Below are 20,104 nucleotides of genomic sequence, written 5' to 3'. Positions count from 1 at the left end.
TCTGTCACTCAGGTGGTGTATGCATTTAGATGCGTCTTACACGACGAGTAACACCACACAATAGTGAGATCTAAAGAGAGTGCAGTAGTGTAATTGTAGGCTTATTGATGCCTGACGTGTAATGTTTTATTTTCAAATAACACAGTGCAATGGTACATACATCACACTGGTAGGCCTACAGTAGCGCGTGCAATTTTGTATATGGCTCTTCTCTCTTAACTTTAAGCCAACCACTGAACAATGTACTTGAAAAGAAAATAAGCTGTGGCCATGGTTTATTGAAAAACTTAACACTCAGCTCACCGACTAACGTGCTCCAGAACACATGTGACTGATTGGAGTATGGCATACATTTAGAAACATTCATAATTCAAGGCAAATAATGTAATTGATTGTGTCTTAAAAGTTAACTACAGTATGAATATAATCAAAGTTCAGTGTTTATGACTCCTCCTGAAAGACCCGATTTTAGATTTTGAACAGCTTGTTGACTCATCTCTTCAATGCATTCCGTCGTTGCCGTTGCACTGTGAGGTGTGATTATAACGTTCTGCATTTGAAGAAGTGGATGACCTTCTGGTAGAGGCTCAGGTTCTGTGACGTCGAGACCAGCAGCTGAGATTATCCCGTTCTGCAATGCATCAACTAAATCATCAGTGTCAACCACGCTCCCTGTGAAACAAAATATTTGTTTGTATGCTACATCAGAATATGTAGAGATTCTTGGATTAGAGTTATTAGGCCGACTACGGACTAAAAATGGCACAGGTTTGTCGTTACAGTGTAACAGATATGCCTACTTACTTGAGAATAATACATTTTTATGTAATCTAAAAAGGACATGTCATTAAGACGTGGGGAATTTTAATTTATATACGCAGAGGGACAAGACAACGACAAAGCAGAATAATGTCAGGATAACCATCGTACAGGTATAAGCATGCGCAGATGATGAAAGCATATGCTGTTTGCTTTTATAGAAGTATTTTGTTATACTCACCTCTTCCAATGTTTATTAGTATTGATGTAGGCTTCATGAATGCTAATTCTTTTTGGCCAATTAGCTTGTTGGTTTCTGTTGTTAGTGGCACAGCAATGACGAGAAAGTCTACCTGTTTTAACAGTTCTTCTAATGTTTCGCAGTATTTAGCATTAACACGTTCCTCGTCTAATTGCGATCTGTTTCATTTAGATATTTAAAAACAAATGATTATATTAAATTAACACATGCATAGGTTGACCATTAAGTATGTCTTTCTAGACTACTAAAGGACTATTGATATAGATAATTGCATGAAGCTATGGCGAAATTGACAACTTTCAAATGCCACCAGCAACGAGTTCAGTACGGTAGTAATGGATCTAAACTTTAACTTTCATAGATTTTGTAGATCAAAGGTTTTATGTTTGGTTGCGACACGATCAGTTTCACGCCCCTAAACAGAAATCGAAAACTCATGCCTATTAAAATGAGAACATACCTTCTTGTTCTATTATGGTACAATATTTTCATATTAAATCCCATTGCTCGTTTCGCAATACAATACCCTATGTTACCCATACCAAGGATTCCAATTGTCGCTCCAGTAATGTTTCGTCCTATTAAATTGAAGTAAGCCGAGTCGTAAATTGTTAGACGTCCTTTTGAAGCTGTCACGGCTGCAAAAAAAATGTAGATGAGAATATAAGCTGAGCGTCTTTGCTAATTTACCATTTTACATTGAATTGAATTCTTTCACCTCAAAGAGGGAACAGTTTGACATCAAGTGACAGATGAGGAATTTTATCATTTATATTGTAATTGCCTAATATAAAATTATTGGTATCGATTTAATATTTATAATATATTGCCAAAGATACACATGCAGTGAATTCATCATTCTCTATCTGACAATGTATTCAAAGACAAAGTGGGTAATCCACTTGATAGTTGATTAAGTTTACTTTTTAGATTTCCTTTCCCTTTGAATGAAACCAATAAATGAAATGGAAAATGAGGAGAAAAAATAAAGGCTACACACTCTACAAAGTCTCAGATTGGAGTTTCATACTAATTGTAATACTTTAATTATAGATATTTTATATGAATACCGAAGTACCTTCAGAAAGTTTTCTGGCCGTAGCAAGCATCAGAACGAATGCAAAATCGGCAGTCGGTTCAGCAGTGACTTGAGGAATCGCCGCTATACGAACATTCCGCTTACGGAACGCCACAACATCCAGACCATCTACTCCAGCACCACGAACGCTAATAATTTTCAATTTTGGAAGCGAATGAATGTCGACTAATTTTGGTAGAGTAAAAACATCAAGAGGAGCAAGAATAATTCCTTCAATGTCGTTGGCGTATTTTTCCGTATTTGCACACAATTCATCTTCATAGATTACCGTAAATTCAGCTTCGAGGCTCGATAATGTTGCCATGTATCTCTTCAGTACTCTACCAACTAGCACAGTTTTTTTGAGTGACACTAAAGTAGAAAAAAATAAAATACCGTTTTACAACATAGTTAAACCAGGGAAGAGTTAAATTAGAAAGCCACTCCGAGATTGCATACCTCCGCCTACTATAAAATTCTTCTACCTGACAAAATGGAACTTTCGCCGATGAGGAGCTATATGCTCTACGCGATTATGAGATCATGTTCCGAATATGAGCACTGTTTCAATAATTTGATTTATATATAAATCATACTGTCAAATGAAACAGTGCTCATATTCGGAACATGATCTCATAATCGCGCATAACTCATTGGCGAAAGTTCGGTATTTTTTAGTTGTATGAAAAAGTGTCTCTGGCGGGATTCGAACCTGCAATATTATTTTTTTTAAATTGTTGCGTATTTAAGTTTGAATGCGTTTGTTGTGTGAGTGTATCTGGTGGGTGAAAATCTGTGATAATACCATAGGCCTACTATATGGCTGTGGTCTAGTGGTATGATACTCGCCCTGTAAGCGAGAGGTCGCAGGTTCGAATCCCACCAGAGACATTTTTTCATACAAATTTCAGTTTACTTTAAGACCGGCTTTTGAAAATTCTGTCGTATCTTTTAACAATACCAGGTCTGAAAATAATACTAAAAAGTGGTCCAGAATTGGGACCGTGGACCGGATTGCCTCAAACATTTAATGGAGTTGTCCTTAACCACATATCTATCTGTATTTTCATTTTGGAAAAAGATCTTGCAATAGCATTTTGATTAATCCTGCTAACAAACAGACAGAAAACAGACAAAAGACACACGCGATCGATTACATATACAGCACCTCCTTGCCGGAGGTAAAAAAAAAACAACAAAACGTCAACCCAAACAGGGCTACTAGTGTACGTAACTATAACTTCGTTATTGTATTTATTCATTTCATTTAGCATCCATTCAATACATTTAAAATACATAACAAAGAAAAAATACAAACAAAATTGGAGTATTAAAATTGAATAAAACCAAAGTGAATGGATGCATATATATTGTGTATATGTAAATCAATTGTGTTGCCTAGCACAGTGTAAATTATATATAAATCATACTGTAAATTATAAAAACATGCTCATATTCGGAACATGATCTCATAATCGCGTCGAGCATAGCTCATTGGCGATGCCTATATAGTGTAATTTTGTGAGAACCCTGTGGCCATTTTGCAGCTGATATTGTAGATATAGCAGTTTTAGTATTAGGCCTATACTGAAACTTACGTTTACCTGAAATATACTTACTCATAAACCGTTTCAATCTCACGTACAATTACCGTACAAGCCTGGTTTTATTCAATTGTGTTACAAACTAATCATGTTTTCTGCATAAAGTCGTTAAATCCAACATAAAATTATATAATATCATCCCGCCACATCAGCACGTTCATTGTATGCAAGTAAACGGATATACGGTTCAGTTAAGTTAAACATCGACTAAGCATGCCAAATTAGTCACGTCAAAATTAATTTCTCAATTATTTTCAAAATTCTACATAATTGGTTAAAAAATACATGACATAGTAAACAATATATATATATGTTTTACTTTATCGTTTTGATTTTTTTTTCTCCATTGAGATCCAGCCACTGATACCCACAGCATTGTCATTTGTTCAGTAATTTGCCTTTGGATTTATATATATATATATATATATATATAATATATATAAACACAGTAGGCAAAGAACATTAATTCTAAACCGCCCGGTGATATACTGAAATTTAATTAATTAATTTGAAACGATAAAGATGAGGAAATCTGTGAGAATGAGAAAAAGTCGCCCCAACCGAGACAGACGGTCCGAGTTCGAGTCTCGGTTGGGGCGACTTTTTCTCATTCTCACAGATTTCCTCATCTTTATCGTTTCAAATTAATTAATTAAATTTCAGTATATCACCGGGCGGTTTAGAATTAATGTGCTTTGCCTACTGTGTTTATATATATAAAAGTATCTCTTCGGAGATCCCGCCTCGTGAATAAAAATACTGAAAGATGAGGGCGTATCAATTTGATCTCTGTTGCGCGTGCGTACAACTGAGGACTAGTGCTGTTCCGCCGTACCACGCCGAGAATGTTAAAGAGTCGCTATCCAGTCGGAGAGCCGCGTTGGGAAATATGACCGTTATCGCTGAATTTTCGACTTCGCATGACGTCATAAATTTTAGAAGCCCTCTCTCGGCACAGAAGCATCAACGTTTCGCGCGAAAACATTAGCATAAAGTATACATCATTTAATAGCTGTTTAATAAACATTAGTAGGCGAAAAATTAACCATATATGGTAAGATCAGTTCCTTATATGTTTAAGATGTCGCAGGTCACCTAATTTTCTGAATAATTTGTTGGATTTGTTGTCGGCGACAATTTCTTTCCAAAGTTCGTGTGCGTCCGTCAAAACTGAAGTTTTCTAACAGGTGTTTGTTTACAAATTTTCTATTAGTGGGATTTGCATCCCATACAGTGAATTACCAAAAAACCGACGTATATGGATAGAGTAAGTATCAATAGTCTGTTTTACGTTAAAATTGGCTTGAAACCCTATTTAAGCTTCCTATAGCGAACATTTTAAAAAAGGTCCTCATGTCTAATTTGTTTTGTGTCAGCGTAGGAGAGAAGGCAAGAAGGAACGATATTGTGGACATTTATTATTGTTTAATTATTCATCTTGTGATATTATTGTATTTGAAAGGGGGGGGGTTTCGGGGATTTATTTAAAAATAAGAAGATTGTTGATATTTTGTTTGGAAGGATTGGGAAATTCGGGGAATTGCATAAAGTTGTGGGGAATAGGAATACGGTATCATTGTTTGAGAATTGGTTGGGTTTTTTTTTGTGGGTTTTTTTTTTGGGGTTTGAATTATAAAAGAAAGAATTGGTTGTCAAAGATTATTATTAAATTTTACTTTTTACATTTATATGTGTACGATTGTGGCTATTTACCGTTGTTCATCGTTGGTTACCGGCAATTACATGTCCGAAAGAGCCGTAATTGCGGCTGTGTGACATTTATGGGGGCTCGTCCGGGAGATTTTGTAACCTAGCGTGAACATTGGTAGATGAAACAATTGTACGTGATTCTTGGATTGTTTATTTGCCATATTATTGGCATACTGTATACTTATATTGGATACTTATATATATATATTTTTTTTTTTTCTTAAGAAATGGATCTCACTAAAATTGTTGACGCAGGAAAAGCGTTGGGGTTAGATGGAGTGGAATTAAGAGAGTTTGTGGAAAAGAGAGAGGAAGCTGCCAGAGAGAGAGAAGAGAGAGCACTAGAGAGAGAAGAGAGAAACAGGGAGAGAGAAGAAAAACAGCGAAACAGGGACAGGGAGAGAGAAGAAATGGAGCGAAACAGAGACAGAGAGAGAGAGGCACTAGAGAAGGAAGAGAGAGAGAGAAGAGAGGCACTAGAGAAGGAAGAGAGAGAGAGAAGAGAGGCACTAGAGAAGGAAGAGAGAGAGAGAAGAGAGGTATTAGAGAGGGACGAAGCAGAGAGAAAAAGAGCGAGTGAAGAAAAAGAGAGAGAAAACGAACAGGCCTATCTTATAGAAATGCGAAGGTTAGAAATCCAATTAGAACAAGAAAAGAATCGGGCACGGCCGGGTGGTAGAGTATTACCCAATCCTGAGTCACGGGTTAAGGCCAGTAAACCTAAATTACCCCCTTTCCATGATCGAACAGATGACCTAGATGCCTATCTGAAAAGGTTTGAACGGTATGCGACTAGTCAGGAGTGGAAAGAAATTGAGTGGCCGGTTAACTTAAGTGCCCTACTAACTGGGAAGGCTCTCGAGGTTTATTCCAGGTTGTCGTCAGCTGAAGCTAACGATTACAAACTGTTGAAATTGGCTCTTCTAAAACGGTTTCAGTTAACCGCCGATGGATTTCGACATAAGTTACGAACAGCTAAGCCCGAATACGGAGAAAGCGGCCCGCAATTTGCTGCGAGGATAAGCAATTATCTTGATAGGTGGATTGACCTAGCAGAGGGGGAAAAAACCTTTCAGGGGTTAAAAGATTTATTGCTGCGAGAGCAGTTTACCGATGGGTGTGGGAAGGACCTAGCTCTGTTCCTAAGGGAACGTCAACCGAAAACGATACAAGCGATGGCTGAAATTGCGGAGCAATATTTGGAAGCTCGTGGGGGATTATTTGGTAAACCAATAGAGTTTAAACAAAAAGAGCCAAATTCTCCTCAACTCTCCTCTAATAATGTTCCCAGTACATCCTCATCACAAAGCCCTTCTAGTTTCCGTAGTCCAACTTGTTTTATATGTCATCGTGTAGGTCACCTAGCTAGAAATTGCAGAGCCTCAACTATGCATAAGCCAAACTTTCCTCCAAAATGTTACCGATGCTTAAAAACAGGACATATTGCCAGAAATTGTAGACAGGACGCCAACAGTTGCGCTGGGTTGTCTACTTCACCACAAACAGAGTCTGATTGCCAGAAATGTACAAAACAACACGAATGTAAAGCCAAAGAAGAAATTCCCGATGTGGGTGCCAGTATGGTTACGAAAATGTCAGAGTCTTTAAATCAATGTTGTATCAATAATGATGGTGATAAGGTCACTCTTCAATGTGGGCACTGTCTTCCAATTATGACAGCGGCTCTAAATAATTCAATTAGTAAAATGCCCGTTTATACAGGTTGTGTTGGGTCACGCTGCGTCTCTGTTCTTCGTGACAGTGGCTGTAGTGGGGTGGTTGTGAAGAAAGATCTTGTATCAGCCGAACAACTTACTGGGAAGGAGAAAACCTGTGTGCTGATTGATGGCACGGTCCGCAACTTACCGGTTGCATTAATACATGTTAATACTCCATTTTTTTCAGGAAAGACGTATGCACTATGTATGAATAACCCTATTTATGACTTGATATTAGGTAATATTGCAGGAGTACGAGCACCAGGAAATCCAGATCCCACATGGACAGAGCGAAATCTTCAAGGATGTTCTGTTGTTACCCGGTCTCAAGCTAACACTATGGATAAACCATTCAGAACACTTAAAACTACAGAAATACACAAGCAAATCATCACAGCGGGAATTATGAAAACCGCCCAGCAACAAGATATCAGCCTTGCAAAATTCAAGGATCTTGCAGAGAAACAAACTACAACTGTGAGTAACAAACAAGCCGAGGCTAGGTTCATTTATCATAAAGACCTATTATATAGGCAATTTTCCTCTCCTAATATTGAACACGGGGATAAGTTTACCCAACTAGTAGTGCCAGCTGACTATCGACGCCAGGTAATGCGCCAAGCCCATGAAACCTTATTAGGAGGACACCAAGGGGTAAAAAAGACGACAGATAAAGTGTTGACAACATTTTGGTGGCCTGGGGTAACTGCAGATATTACTCGATATTGTCGATCCTGTGACATTTGTCAGAGAACTGTACAAAAAGGTAGAGTTACGAAAGTGCCTCTAGGAAGCATGCCTTTGATCGAGGTGCCGTTTGAACGGATTGCCGTTGATATAGTTGGTCCCATTTTCCCCATGTCTAAAGGTCGTAATCGTTATATACTCACAATAATAGATTTTGCTACTCGTTATCCAGAGGCAGTGCCTCTACCAAATATTGAAGCTGAACGGGTTGCTGAGGCCTTGGTTGGTGTTTTCTCTAGACTTGGTATCCCGAAAGAAATGCTTACCGATAGGGGATCACAATTTACATCTGAAGTCATGAGGCAAGTTAGTAAGTTGTTGTCTATACGTCAGGTAATGACATCTCCATATCACCCAGCTTGTAATGGTTTGGTCGAACGGTTCAATGGAACACTCAAACAAATGCTGAAACGTATGTGTGCAGAAAGGCCTACTGATTGGGATCGTTACATTGACCCACTACTTTTTGCGGTTAGGGAATCTTCACAAGAAAGTTTAGGGTTTTCTCCTTTTGAACTGTTATATGGCCGTACCGTACGAGGACCCATGTCCATCCTAAGGGAATTGTGGACCGAAGAAATCGAAACACCAGAAACAAAAACCACCTACCAGTACGTTATGGATTTACGGGAACGACTACATGAAACCTGTCAGATGGCTCAGAAGAATCTACAAAAATCTAAGGTCAGGTACAAACAATATTATGACAAAAAGAGTAAGTCTCGGGAATTTGAGGTTGGGGATAAGGTACTACTTTTATTACCCACAGACAAAAACAAACTATTGCTTCAATGGAAAGGTCCTTTTAAGGTTGTAAAGAAATTTGGGTATCTAGACTACCAAATTGACCTTAACGGGAAATTCAAAATATTTCACGCCAATCTCTTGAAAAAGTATTATGAGCGAACCGCAGACATTAGTGCTGCCTTAGGGGTATCCGAGCCTTCTGGTATCCTTGAATTAGCTAGCACCGCTGTTATTGAATGCGAACCTAATGAAACATTTACAAATAACCAAAATTATCATCTATCGAATGAGAATCTTTTACAGCTCCACCCTCTACTAGCAAAAGAAACAACAGCCGACATCCACATCAACGAAAGCCTGGATGATACACTAAAGCATGAGGTGCACCGACTTATCGGAAACTACAAAGATGTACTGACGGATTTACCGGGTAAGACTACACTTGGGCAGCATGAAATCAAGCTGGAAACTGATGATACAATCCGTTCCAAGCCCTATCCACTTCCACATGCGTTGCGAGGTACCATTAAGGATGAGGTAACTATGATGTTAAATCTGGGTGTAGTGGAGCCTTCAGGGGCACCGTTTGCCTCTCCAATAGTATTGGTAAAGAAACCGGATGGGTCAAATCGATTCTGCGTGGATTTTCGGAAACTTAATCAGGTTACAGTTTTTGACGCCGAACCGATTCCGGACCAAGAGGAACTGTTCACAAAGTTGGCCCATGATCATTATTTTACTAAGATAGATTTAAGTAAAGGGTATTGGCAAGTTCCCATGGATGAAGCGTCAAAACCTTTAACAGCCTTTCTAACACCAGATGGTTTGTTTCAATTTAATGTCATGCCGTTCGGCTTAGTCAATGCACCGGCTACTTTCAGTCGTATCATGAGAAAATTACTCAAAGGAATGGATAATACACTTAATTATATTGATGACATTCTAATTCACACAGCTTCTTGGGATCAACATATGAAATGTTTGTCTGAATTGTTTGGACGTCTCCGCAGGGCCAATCTAACTGCTCGACCAAGCAAATGTTTCATTGGTTATGAAACAATCGAGTTTCTTGGCCATGTGGTAGGGAAAGGACATGTTCAACCTCGAGTGGAGAAGATACAAAGCATCTTGTCAGCCAAACAACCAGAAACAAAGAAACAACTCCGGTCATTCCTTGGGATGACCAACTACTATAGAAAGTTCATTCCTAATTACTCTGTGATTGCTTGTCCATTAACCGACAAAACGAAGAATCGGGAACCTAACCGAATATGTTGGGAGAAGGCCCAGGAAAGTGCGTTTGTTAAACTTAAGGAAAAATTAAACAGTACTCCAATTTTATGCCTTCCTAATTTAAACAAAGATTTTATTTTGAGAACAGATGCGTCCGAATATGGAGTGGGAGCGGTTCTAATGCAGCAGTATGGTGACGTGAAGTTTCCCGTGGCGTACGCTAGCAAGAAACTGCTTCCTCGAGAAAAAGCATATTCAGTGATGGAGAAAGAATGCTTAGCCATTGTATGGAGTGTACGAAAATTTGAGTCTTATTTATATGGACGAAACTTCACGTTGGAAACTGATCACCAGCCGCTTGTGTTTATGCACAGAGCGAAATTGTCCAATGGGCGAATTATGAGATGGGCCCTGGCGCTACAACCGTACAAGTTCCGAATAGAGGCGATTAAAGGCAGTGAAAATGTAGGAGCTGATTATTTAAGTCGAGTGTAAATAGGACCCGTCACGGTATGGAGAAAATGTTGATACATTATTCTTTTAGAGGGGAGTAAATGTCACAAGTGACATATAGTTGTGTATATATTTTGCAAGTCATTCTTACTTTTCCTTTGTTTTCACTATTTGAACCTTTCTTTTGTTTTAGGAAGCTATTGTGTGAAGCCAGTGGAGCAGAGTTTTTGTGTTGCAGAGAAGGATTGTGTGGTGTTTGCTGATTGGAGGAGAGGTATAAGAGTTAAGTTAGTGTGTGAGTTGCTGATTGGTGGAGAAGGATAAGGTGGTGATATGTGGAAAATTGAGGGAATTTTGAGGTAGATGGAAATTGAGAGGAGACAGAGAAGGAGGGCTATGTTATGTTAAGCCAGAAAGGGATAGGTGAATATTGATATGAGAAACTAAGACGTACAGGAGAAGAAGTAATTGAATTATGGTGATATAGAGCTGAAGCAGAAAGGAAATAAAGAGATATACATGAAGTTAATAAATTGTGAGTTGGAGATAATTATGGTGATATAGAGCTGAAGCAGAAAGGAAATAAAGTGATATACATGAAGTTAATAAATTGTGAGTTGGAAGTAATACTATAAGGCTGTACTTAAATGTAGAACTGTTAATTGTTGAGATTACTGAGGATTAATTTAAATTGTGAATGTACATTGACGGAAGAAATAACTGTTGGAAACAGCAGACGTTGTTGCATGTAAAGAATTGTTTGGAAATATTGAAGAGTAACTGGATTGATACTGATATTATTTTACGTGGAAAGGAAAAAGAAATAATTGGTCGGGGAGCGGATTGCAGTGCAGAACGACATCAAGAAACAATTTAACTTTATATTTGATTTATTTATATGTCAGAAAATAGGAAGAATTATAATTGATAATACAAGCAGAACGGGAGCAGAGGCGTGGGAGTTGTTTATTTGCGGAATCGCTTTAACTTTTATCTTTCTAATTTGTTTTGTGTCAGCGTAGGAGAGAAGGCAAGAAGGAACGATATTGTGGACATTTATTATTGTTTAATTATTCATCTTGTGATATTATTGTATTTGAAAGGGGGGGTTTCGGGGATTTATTTAAAAATAAGAAGATTGTTGATATTTTGTTTGGAAGGATTGGGAAATTCGGGGAATTGCATAAAGTTGTGGGGAATAGGAATACGGTATCATTGTTTGAGAATTGGTTGGGTTTTTTTTTGTGGGTTTTTTTTTTGGGGTTTGAATTATAAAAGAAAGAATTGGTTGTCAAAGATTATTATTAAATTTTACTTTTTACATTTATATGTGTACGATTGTGGCTATTTACCGTTGTTCATCGTTGGTTACCGGCAATTACATGTCCGAAAGAGCCGTAATTGCGGCTGTGTGACACTAGCTAGTTTGTTATGTTTGATGAACAAGGCGCTATTTAAATAAAAGCAAGTTTTTATATACAGTAGTAGTATTTACTATTTATATCAGTATTGTTTGAAAGATATTTGTATTAAAAACTGCTTTTCACATTCTGTATACGTAAAAAAAAAATTGGTTGCTTGTGTGAAATGCAAGTTGTATCTAATAAAGTAATATTTATATACAAGTGTGACATTTACTGCCAGATACTGAAATACTGAGTACCAACCAATCACTGTAACAATACTCAAGTAAATGATGGACTTATATTTTTATATCTTGGTTTCAGCTGGGCCCATAATTATCTTTTTTTAAAACATGACCATATAAAAATACACGTTTGAGTCTCTGAAACAAACATGCCCGATTTTAAAAAACATTCCCCATATATAAATTGAAAATGGGTTATTTTTTTTGTTTTTCCATTTATTGTTTTTTTAACAGTTTTTTATTTGTTCTGGGCCTAGTTTCTCTCTCAGGCTTCTTCATAGTTAGGGAATTTTAGGTAAAAAAAATGCCAATCTGTGAAATAATTATTAACAAAGGTTTTTCAGTGGATTCATGTTCTAATGCATCCCAAGTCATCCCAAAAAATTCCTCCATGAATTTTGACCTGGGGAAAGGGGGTCATTTTGAGGTCAAAGGTCATTTGGTGTCAAATTAGAGATACGCCTGTTATTGTTTTAATAACGTTGTGAATTTTGAATGTACCTCATTTTATTTAGTATCAAATGATAGCTTACTAAATTATCTTTATTTTGATATACAGTTATGCAGGTATATATTTGGTTATAGTATGAATTTTGGTCAATTAATACTAATTTATAAGCATTTTTTCCAAAAAAACAAAAAAATTATATATTTTACACCAAAAAAAAAAATTAAGGTAGCACTCAATGGTAATGAAACTTCTCTAAAAATATCTCTCCAATATAATGATCATGTGTAAAAAAATTTGAATCATTTGATATTTGATTGTGGACATGGGTGTAGATTGAAGTTATTGAGACTAAAACTAAGTTTTTCATGTACTCTGTACTGTTTATCATGTAAACAAAATGGCCACTATTTTCATACAACATGCTATATTGTATTGAGTTAATTTTGGTGTCAAATTGTTCACAATGTATATGTTAATATTAGTTCTAATAGAAAATTTTTTTTAAAATTGACCGGAAACCCCATTTCCAGCAATTTTGACCTTTGACCTCTTTTCGCCATATCTAAGTAACGGCAGGTCGGAGAGAATTAAAACTAGGAGCAAATTGTTCCCAATATGTATATTTATATTCAGTTTAACAGAAGATCTTGCTTGATAATGACCGGAAGTGTGGTTATTGACCTTTGACCTCTTTTCGCCATATCTAAGTAACAGCAGGTCGGAGAGAATTAAAACTAAGAGCAAATTGTTCCCAAGATATATATTTATATTCAGTTTTACAGAAGATCTTGCCTGAAAATGACCGGAAGTGTGGTTATTGACCTTTGACATAAATTTATAGTTTATTTATTCTAGTATTACTTCTATCACCCATTTTTTATGAAATTTTAACCTTTGACTTGTTTTTCTCATCTAAATAATGACATGGCATAGACAGTTGGAACTAAGCGCAAATTGTTTATAATAGATATATTTATATTTAATCTAATGGATTATATTGTTTGAAAATAACTATACAAGAAGTACATAGGAGCCTCTCGGGATGGATTTCAATTCAAAGAGGTGATGGGGCGGGGGTGTCTGTGTGGTGGTTGTTTGGTAACATATAATATTATATCTTAATTTAAAGAAATATTTACAGAATGGTCAGAAGTTATTGGACAACATAATACAGTGTTAATATGTCTTATGTTTCCGATTCAAGGCCAATTTATAGGCCATAGAGTACCCAAAAGGTTCATTTGGGCAAATCGATATGAGTTCCTTAAGAATCGTATGTAATAGCTTTTTCCTATATGGTCGAATCCATATTATAAGACAAACAGTTTCATCCAGATATCCATGTATCTCCAATAAAGGGCATGTATGGCCATAGAGAATCCAGAGGTTACCCCTGGTTCATTTTGGCAAATCCATATGGGTTCCTTAAGGATCAGGGTTGCACAGATAGGCTGGAATCCACAGTTTTACCCGATATATTTCTAATACAGGGCCTTATGTAGCCAAATGCATTGATCTGATACATGGGCTAAATGTAGAACTGAACATAATCATAATAATAATATCCTGGATTTATATAGCTCCTAATATTGTGAAACCTCTAAGCGATGTACACAAACTAAGACGATTAAAGAGATTCTAACCATGCCAAAAATAAAACCCAAACCGAAGTAAGGGGATACGCTCTCGTCACTAACCAGAGATCGGTCTAATTGAACCGCGGACAGCACCAGTTGTGTCTCGGTCATCCTGGACTTGGGCGCCTCCTGCCCTACTTAAACTAGATCTAAAAAAATCTAGGTGGCATGGAAAAGGAGAAAAAAGGGGAGTAATATGCTTTATTAAACAATATATATAAAATATGTCTTTTAAGAAGCCTCTTAAAAAGAGCCATTGACTGTGCATCTTTAATGCAGTTTGGAAGAGAATTCCAAAGTATAGGAGCTGCATAAGATAATGCACGGTGACCATAAGATGGTCTTCACTTTAGCAGGAACAAGATGATTCTGAGAATTGGAACGAAGACTGTGACAACAGGATAGTGGAGTGAAAACATGAAGAGATTTATATGTGAGCAGCAATATCTTGAAGTTGAGACGCTCCTTCACAGGAAGCCATGAGTGCAGTTCATGCAAGATAGGTGTTATGTGGTTCGACACACTATACGGGCAGCACTATTTTGTAACATCTGCAACTTCCTAAGCAGGGTCTTGGGCAGTGCGACATGAATACTGTTACAGTAGTGCAGACGTGATGATATAAAGGCATGCAGAAGTCATGTAGTTGTTACCCTATCCAGAAATCTACAAATTAGACCAATCTTCCTAATCCCAACCATAGCAGAACGATGGCATTGATGTTAGCACCCATCTGTAAGTGGGAATCCATGTAAACCCCAAGATTTCGAACTTCTGGGGATGGCTTAAAATCTAATACAGAAGAGGGTTGCAATGGCAGAGATGATGTAATATGGATAAGCATACAGTAGAGAACCACGGAAGGGTCTAAATAGATGACCTGCTGTTGGTTCATTTTAGGCAAATCCATATGGATTCCTTAAGAATCGAGAGTGCACAGGCAGCTTTATTCCATGAACCCACATTGTCATCCATTATATTTCCAATATGGGGCTTTATGTAGCCCCAGCCACATAGTGAACCCAGAAGGTATCCATGAAGGACCTGCCCTTGGGTTAATTTGGGTAAATCCATAAATGTTCCTTAAGTATCGAGGGTGCACAGGCAAATTTATTCCATGGACATATCTATATGAACCCACATTTTCATCCCACATACAGTATTTCCAATATAGGGCCTCTTGTAGCCCTACATAGAGAACCCAGAAGGGTCCATGGAAGATCGGCCCTTGGGTTCATTTGGGCAAATCCATAATCAAGATCAAGGGTGCATATTTAGTTTTATTATATATGGTCCAATCTATGAACTATTTACCCCATATTAATTACTAATAGTAATACAGGGCCTTATGTAGCACACCACATCATAGAGATCCCAAAAGGGTCCTTAGAGGGTTCATTCGGGCAAATCCATATGGGCTAGGTTTTTCTTTTTTAGTTTATCCTGTTATGAGACAGACTATATGGGAAATGTTTGACCCATGTCCATTACAGAGCCGGTATGGCCCCTGGATATATTATGTGAGATTAGGAGGAGACAAAATTAACTTTTGGGATAAGGGTACTTTATTATACAATAACAAAATATGTGAGGTCAGAAGACATAATTAACTTTTTGGAATAGGGATACATTATGGGTGTGTGTGTGTAATAGTGTTTTGTTTCCAACCTTAGTTAATATATCCCACTCAGACTTGCCTTTTGGACTTTGCCACCTTCTTTTGCTTTCTATTTTTTATTACACAGAATTGAAATTTTGACATTCTTTTAATGATTCTCTGATGAAACTTTATTATATGCCCATAAGAAACATTAAGTCTCTACGACCAATGATCTTCAGAATACAGCTTCATGACCATCTAAGGTCATGATTTTCCACCATTTCTAATTCATTATTTATAAAATACTTTATTACAAGTAATATAAATATGCATATAAGAAACATTTTGATGCCAAAAGTAAGTCTCTAGGACCAAGGATCGCCAAGATACATGTGTTATATGCCTTAAAAGGTCAAAGGTTATTTTCCACCATTTCTAATGAATTTTTGAAAAAATACTTCATTATAGAAAATATAAATATGTATATAAGGGACATTTTGGTGCCAAAACTAAGTCTCTAGGACTATGGATCACTGAGATACACCTGTTATATGCTTAAAAGGTCAAAGGTCATTTTCCACCATTTCTAATGAATTTTTGAAAAAATACTTCATTATAGTAAATATAAATATGTATATAAGGAACATTTTGCTGCAAAAACTAAATCTCTCGGACCAATGGTTACCGAGATACAGTGTCATATGCCTTGTAAGGTCAAAGGTCAAATTTAACCACTTTCCCCATCCCCTGATGTCTGGAGGAATTTTTTGGTGTATATTGGTATGTGAAAGAGTATGAATCTGCAAAAAAACCTTTGTTAATAATTTTTTCACAGAAAAATCAAGATATTCCCTAACTATCAGGCTTCTTCTTGCTTGGTATATGAGCAGAGCTGGGATAGACCTACCACCAGCCTAGACTATAGAATACCCAGCTACTATTATTAACACTCACTAGGGTAGGCCTACCTATCTAATATTAGTATTATATCAGAATTACTCAGCCTAGCTAGGCCTAGAAAATACTATTTTTAGGCCTAGCTAGGCTAGAAATCAAGTAAGTAATTATAGTAGGTAGCCTTTCCTAGCTCAGAAACCAAATAGAACAATAATCGGGGAGCAAATTGAAATCTTAGGCCTATGACGTAATACGCCTGCATGAAAACCGTATTGAACACAGACACGATTCGGTCCGGGACGATTCGTACCAGCTTCGTAAAACGTAAACAAAGTTTCAAAATGGCGATTTTTCGATCGAAACAGAACAGAAATGTAGTAGGTTTGGTTTGATTAGTGGGAGTTGCATCCCAAGAAAGCTTAAAATTAGATTTTTATTTTAATAGATAGCTTAATAGTTTATCTTGAAAGGATTTTAAATTCGCTTTGAAACCTTATCTAGAAAATATGAAATTTAATGATTTTTTACCATCATTTAAAAAAAAATTAAAGTAAAAAAGTTTATACATAAAATAATGATATTTCTTGAAACAAAAAATCTGTGGAATTTAGATCACAGTTTTTATCATTATTTACGCTTGTAGTTCAACTATTGAAATACGTTTATTGATTTCATTTAATATCAAAATTATACCATTTTCTAAGTGTACTAAAATAGCAAAAATTCCAACATTTTCCACGAAGCGCGCCCTCACAATGAATGAAATCAGTGATGCGTTACCAACGCGGCTTTCCGACTATATCCAATCGAGTTTGAACAATACCATGAAAGCCCCAGTGGTCTAATGGTTAGGTCAACTGCATATCAAGCAGACGGTCCGAGTTCGAGTCTCGGTTGGGGCGACTTTTTCTCATTCTCACAGATTTCCTCATTTTTATCGTTCATATAATATTGTATATCCAATCTGCAGACAGTACTGTTTCGATCTTATTAGATCTCGTCACGTCAGTGCAGCTCAGGTTTCGAAATGAAATGTACCGCAGAACTGGCACAATATATTTATTAGCTAAGTAGAAAGCCAGATCAACTGGAGCAAGTGCTCAATACCTGGGTAGAGCTTAATACAATAATAAATATATTTATTATATATATTATATGGCTCAATATTTCCGTATATCTGAGAATTTAGCTCCATGATCTCAGGTAAGTAAGAGTTGAATTTAATAGTGTTTACAAATAGGCGAGTTATTAAAAAGAAAATGTTTGTAGGATGTATTATAATTTGTTTACAGTATTTCTTTAATCCGGTAGGTCTACAACAAAACTCTACCAAAATTTAAAGCATGTCTTAAAAAGTATGCTGCAAAAAAAAACTGGGGTTCAAAAGTTACAAACAGAGTAAAATAAACGAGTCCCTTAGGCCTAAATTTACCCATCTGAAATCATAATTAAATCAAAATTGTATATTAATGTTTCCTAAAGTTTTGGGATCAAAATTTAGTGATCATAACTCCAGCTGAACGATTTTAGATTCAGGAAAGATGTTGACTCATAGTCGCGTTCCTGTACTTCGTTGCTGTTGCACTGTAAGGTGTTAATACAACCGTCTCTGAGTGTGAAGAAGTGCTCTTGTGACGTCCAAACCTGCCATCACGCTAAGATGATCTCGTTCTGTAAAGCTTCAACTAAATCATCGGTATCAATTATCAAAACATTTACAACATATAATACCCTTGAACCATAGTGTAAAATGCAATGTATGTCTCTATTTAGAGACTATGGTGTGCATTGTACATTGTACCATATAGAACATTACATGCTCCAAGTTGTACCTCAAATTCAAATATAGGCATATTGTACGTAATGTTTAGATTGGGTGTTATACAGTAAGTAGACCTTTTAACTCTTCCCTGACCTGATTAAACGTGTTTTCTCTTATTTATCGCCTTAACAAACTTTTTAAGGTCTTCTGCTAACAAACCTGGAACCTCCAAAGCAGCAAAATGTCCTCCGCGTGGCATAATAGTATATTGTACAAGATCAACATACTGTCCATGAAGCCATGGTTCTGGCGGTCGTAAGAGCTCGTCTGGAAAAACTGCAACAGCTGATGGAACATTAAATTCATACATAGGATCTTGAAACACCTTTGGCATGTTCTCCTTGTAAAACCTCATTGCCGTTGTCATTGAACCAGTCATCCAATATAACATAATATTTGTCAGAAGATCATCTAAATCAAATTTTCCTTCAATGCCACAGTCATCCTTATTTCGATCATCCTTATGTTTCGTTATCGTCGTAAATTTCTCCAACATGTAGGCAGCTAATCCAACAGGCGAATCGTCAAGCGCGTGACCAATAGTATCTGGTTTGGTTGCTTGTATGTGTGAGTAACCGGTTTCCTTTATAAGTTCCTTCAACAGGTAACCCGCTGGAAAAACCATTTCTTGATGTTCTTTGGAGCTTAACACCAGACTTGGGAAATAACTTCCAATAACGAATCGAAGCAATTGGAATGAAACAAATGGTACTGCCATATTCGAATGTAAACCTAAGATTGAATTCGGTGCTATTAGGGCCATCTTAACAATTACGGTAGCTCCAAAATCTCCACCTTGGATGTAGTATTGGTTAAAGCCAATTCGTTTCATGAGTTTATCAAAGATTCTTGCAACGACGACAGCGTCGAGACCCATTTTGTGAGAACCTTCTGAAAAAGTAAAGCCTGGTATTGAAGGACAAATGACCTCAAAGACCACATCTTCATCACTACCATCCGTGGATTTTGTAAGCATTCGAGAAATCTCAAGAAATTCATAGAAAGAGCCAGGCCAACCGTGGATTAGCATCAATGGAACCGCTTTCTGTCCAGCTTTGAGAGTTGGTTTGACATGCATAAAATGTATATCCAAGCCCTCGATGTTGGTTTTAAAATGATCGAATGTATTGATCTCTTCTTGCTGCTTCGTCCAATTATAACTGCTTAGCCAATAGTTTGCCACCTTCTTCATGTACTCTGGTCTTATACCGTAGTGTGACCGACTGTTTTCTAGTCCTTCGCCAAATCGGGTATTTTTTATTCTCGATTGCAAATCGTTCAGAGCAGAGTTGTCAAATTCAACTTTAAACGACGTTATAACATCTGATGGCAGCGTTGTTGGTCGGGGCCCTTTACCCCACCATCCGTCGCCATACTCGGGAGGCTCTGGTGGTGAATCAAATACCCCAGCCAACAGTAAGGACAGTACAATGGCTAGAACAAGCACGCATATTGATAATACTTTACAAAACATGTCTGCCCGGCGGTCGTGTCAGTGTTTACTCGTGTGAATCGACGTAAACTACCTCTTTTCACCAACACACGATTACAATACCTTATAGGTACCTGGACGATCGAACGTGCAGGTCATGTACAAAATAATGCTGGTTTAGTCTACTTACTTATGTAAATAATGATTATGAATGCTATGCAACGGTTAAATCGGATCCAATCAAAACTGACTGAACGGGTTAAAGGTTGTCTGTAAAAGCAATTACTCAAATACCCGACAGCTCTA

The 20,104-nt window shown here is 37.0% G+C and overlaps 2 protein-coding genes and 1 pseudogene across 2 annotated transcripts; 1 reads left to right on the top strand and 2 right to left on the bottom strand.

The window, feature by feature from the left end:
- Nucleotides 1-131: 131 nt before the first annotated feature.
- Nucleotides 132-3,837, bottom strand: LOC144851103 (glyoxylate/hydroxypyruvate reductase B-like). The gene is made up of 5 exons (XM_078708633.1): nt 3,719-3,837; nt 2,100-2,471; nt 1,482-1,659; nt 1,001-1,179; nt 132-672 (listed from the first exon to the last, which is right to left on the bottom strand). Exons 1-5 carry the CDS (start codon nt 3,720-3,722, stop codon nt 428-430), a joined length of 978 nt encoding a protein of 325 aa, XP_078564759.1. The 5' UTR covers nt 3,723-3,837; the 3' UTR covers nt 132-427.
- Nucleotides 3,838-5,566: 1,729 nt separating this feature from the next.
- Nucleotides 5,567-10,353, top strand: LOC144850969 (uncharacterized). The gene has a single exon (XM_078708490.1). It carries the CDS (start codon nt 5,641-5,643, stop codon nt 10,351-10,353), a length of 4,713 nt encoding a protein of 1,570 aa, XP_078564616.1. The 5' UTR covers nt 5,567-5,640.
- A 7,472-nt stretch (nt 10,354-17,825) lies between these two features.
- LOC144851098 (epoxide hydrolase 1 pseudogene) lies at nt 17,826-19,960 on the bottom strand (annotated as a pseudogene).
- Nucleotides 19,961-20,104: the final 144 nt, after the last annotated feature.

The sequence above is a fragment of the Antedon bifida genome, chromosome 8, assembly GCF_963402885.1.
Source record: "Antedon bifida chromosome 8, ecAntBifi1.1, whole genome shotgun sequence".
In the NCBI taxonomy this organism is placed as follows: Eukaryota; Metazoa; Echinodermata; class Crinoidea; order Comatulida; family Antedonidae; genus Antedon; species Antedon bifida.
This window is presented reverse-complemented; position numbering and strand designations above follow the sequence as displayed.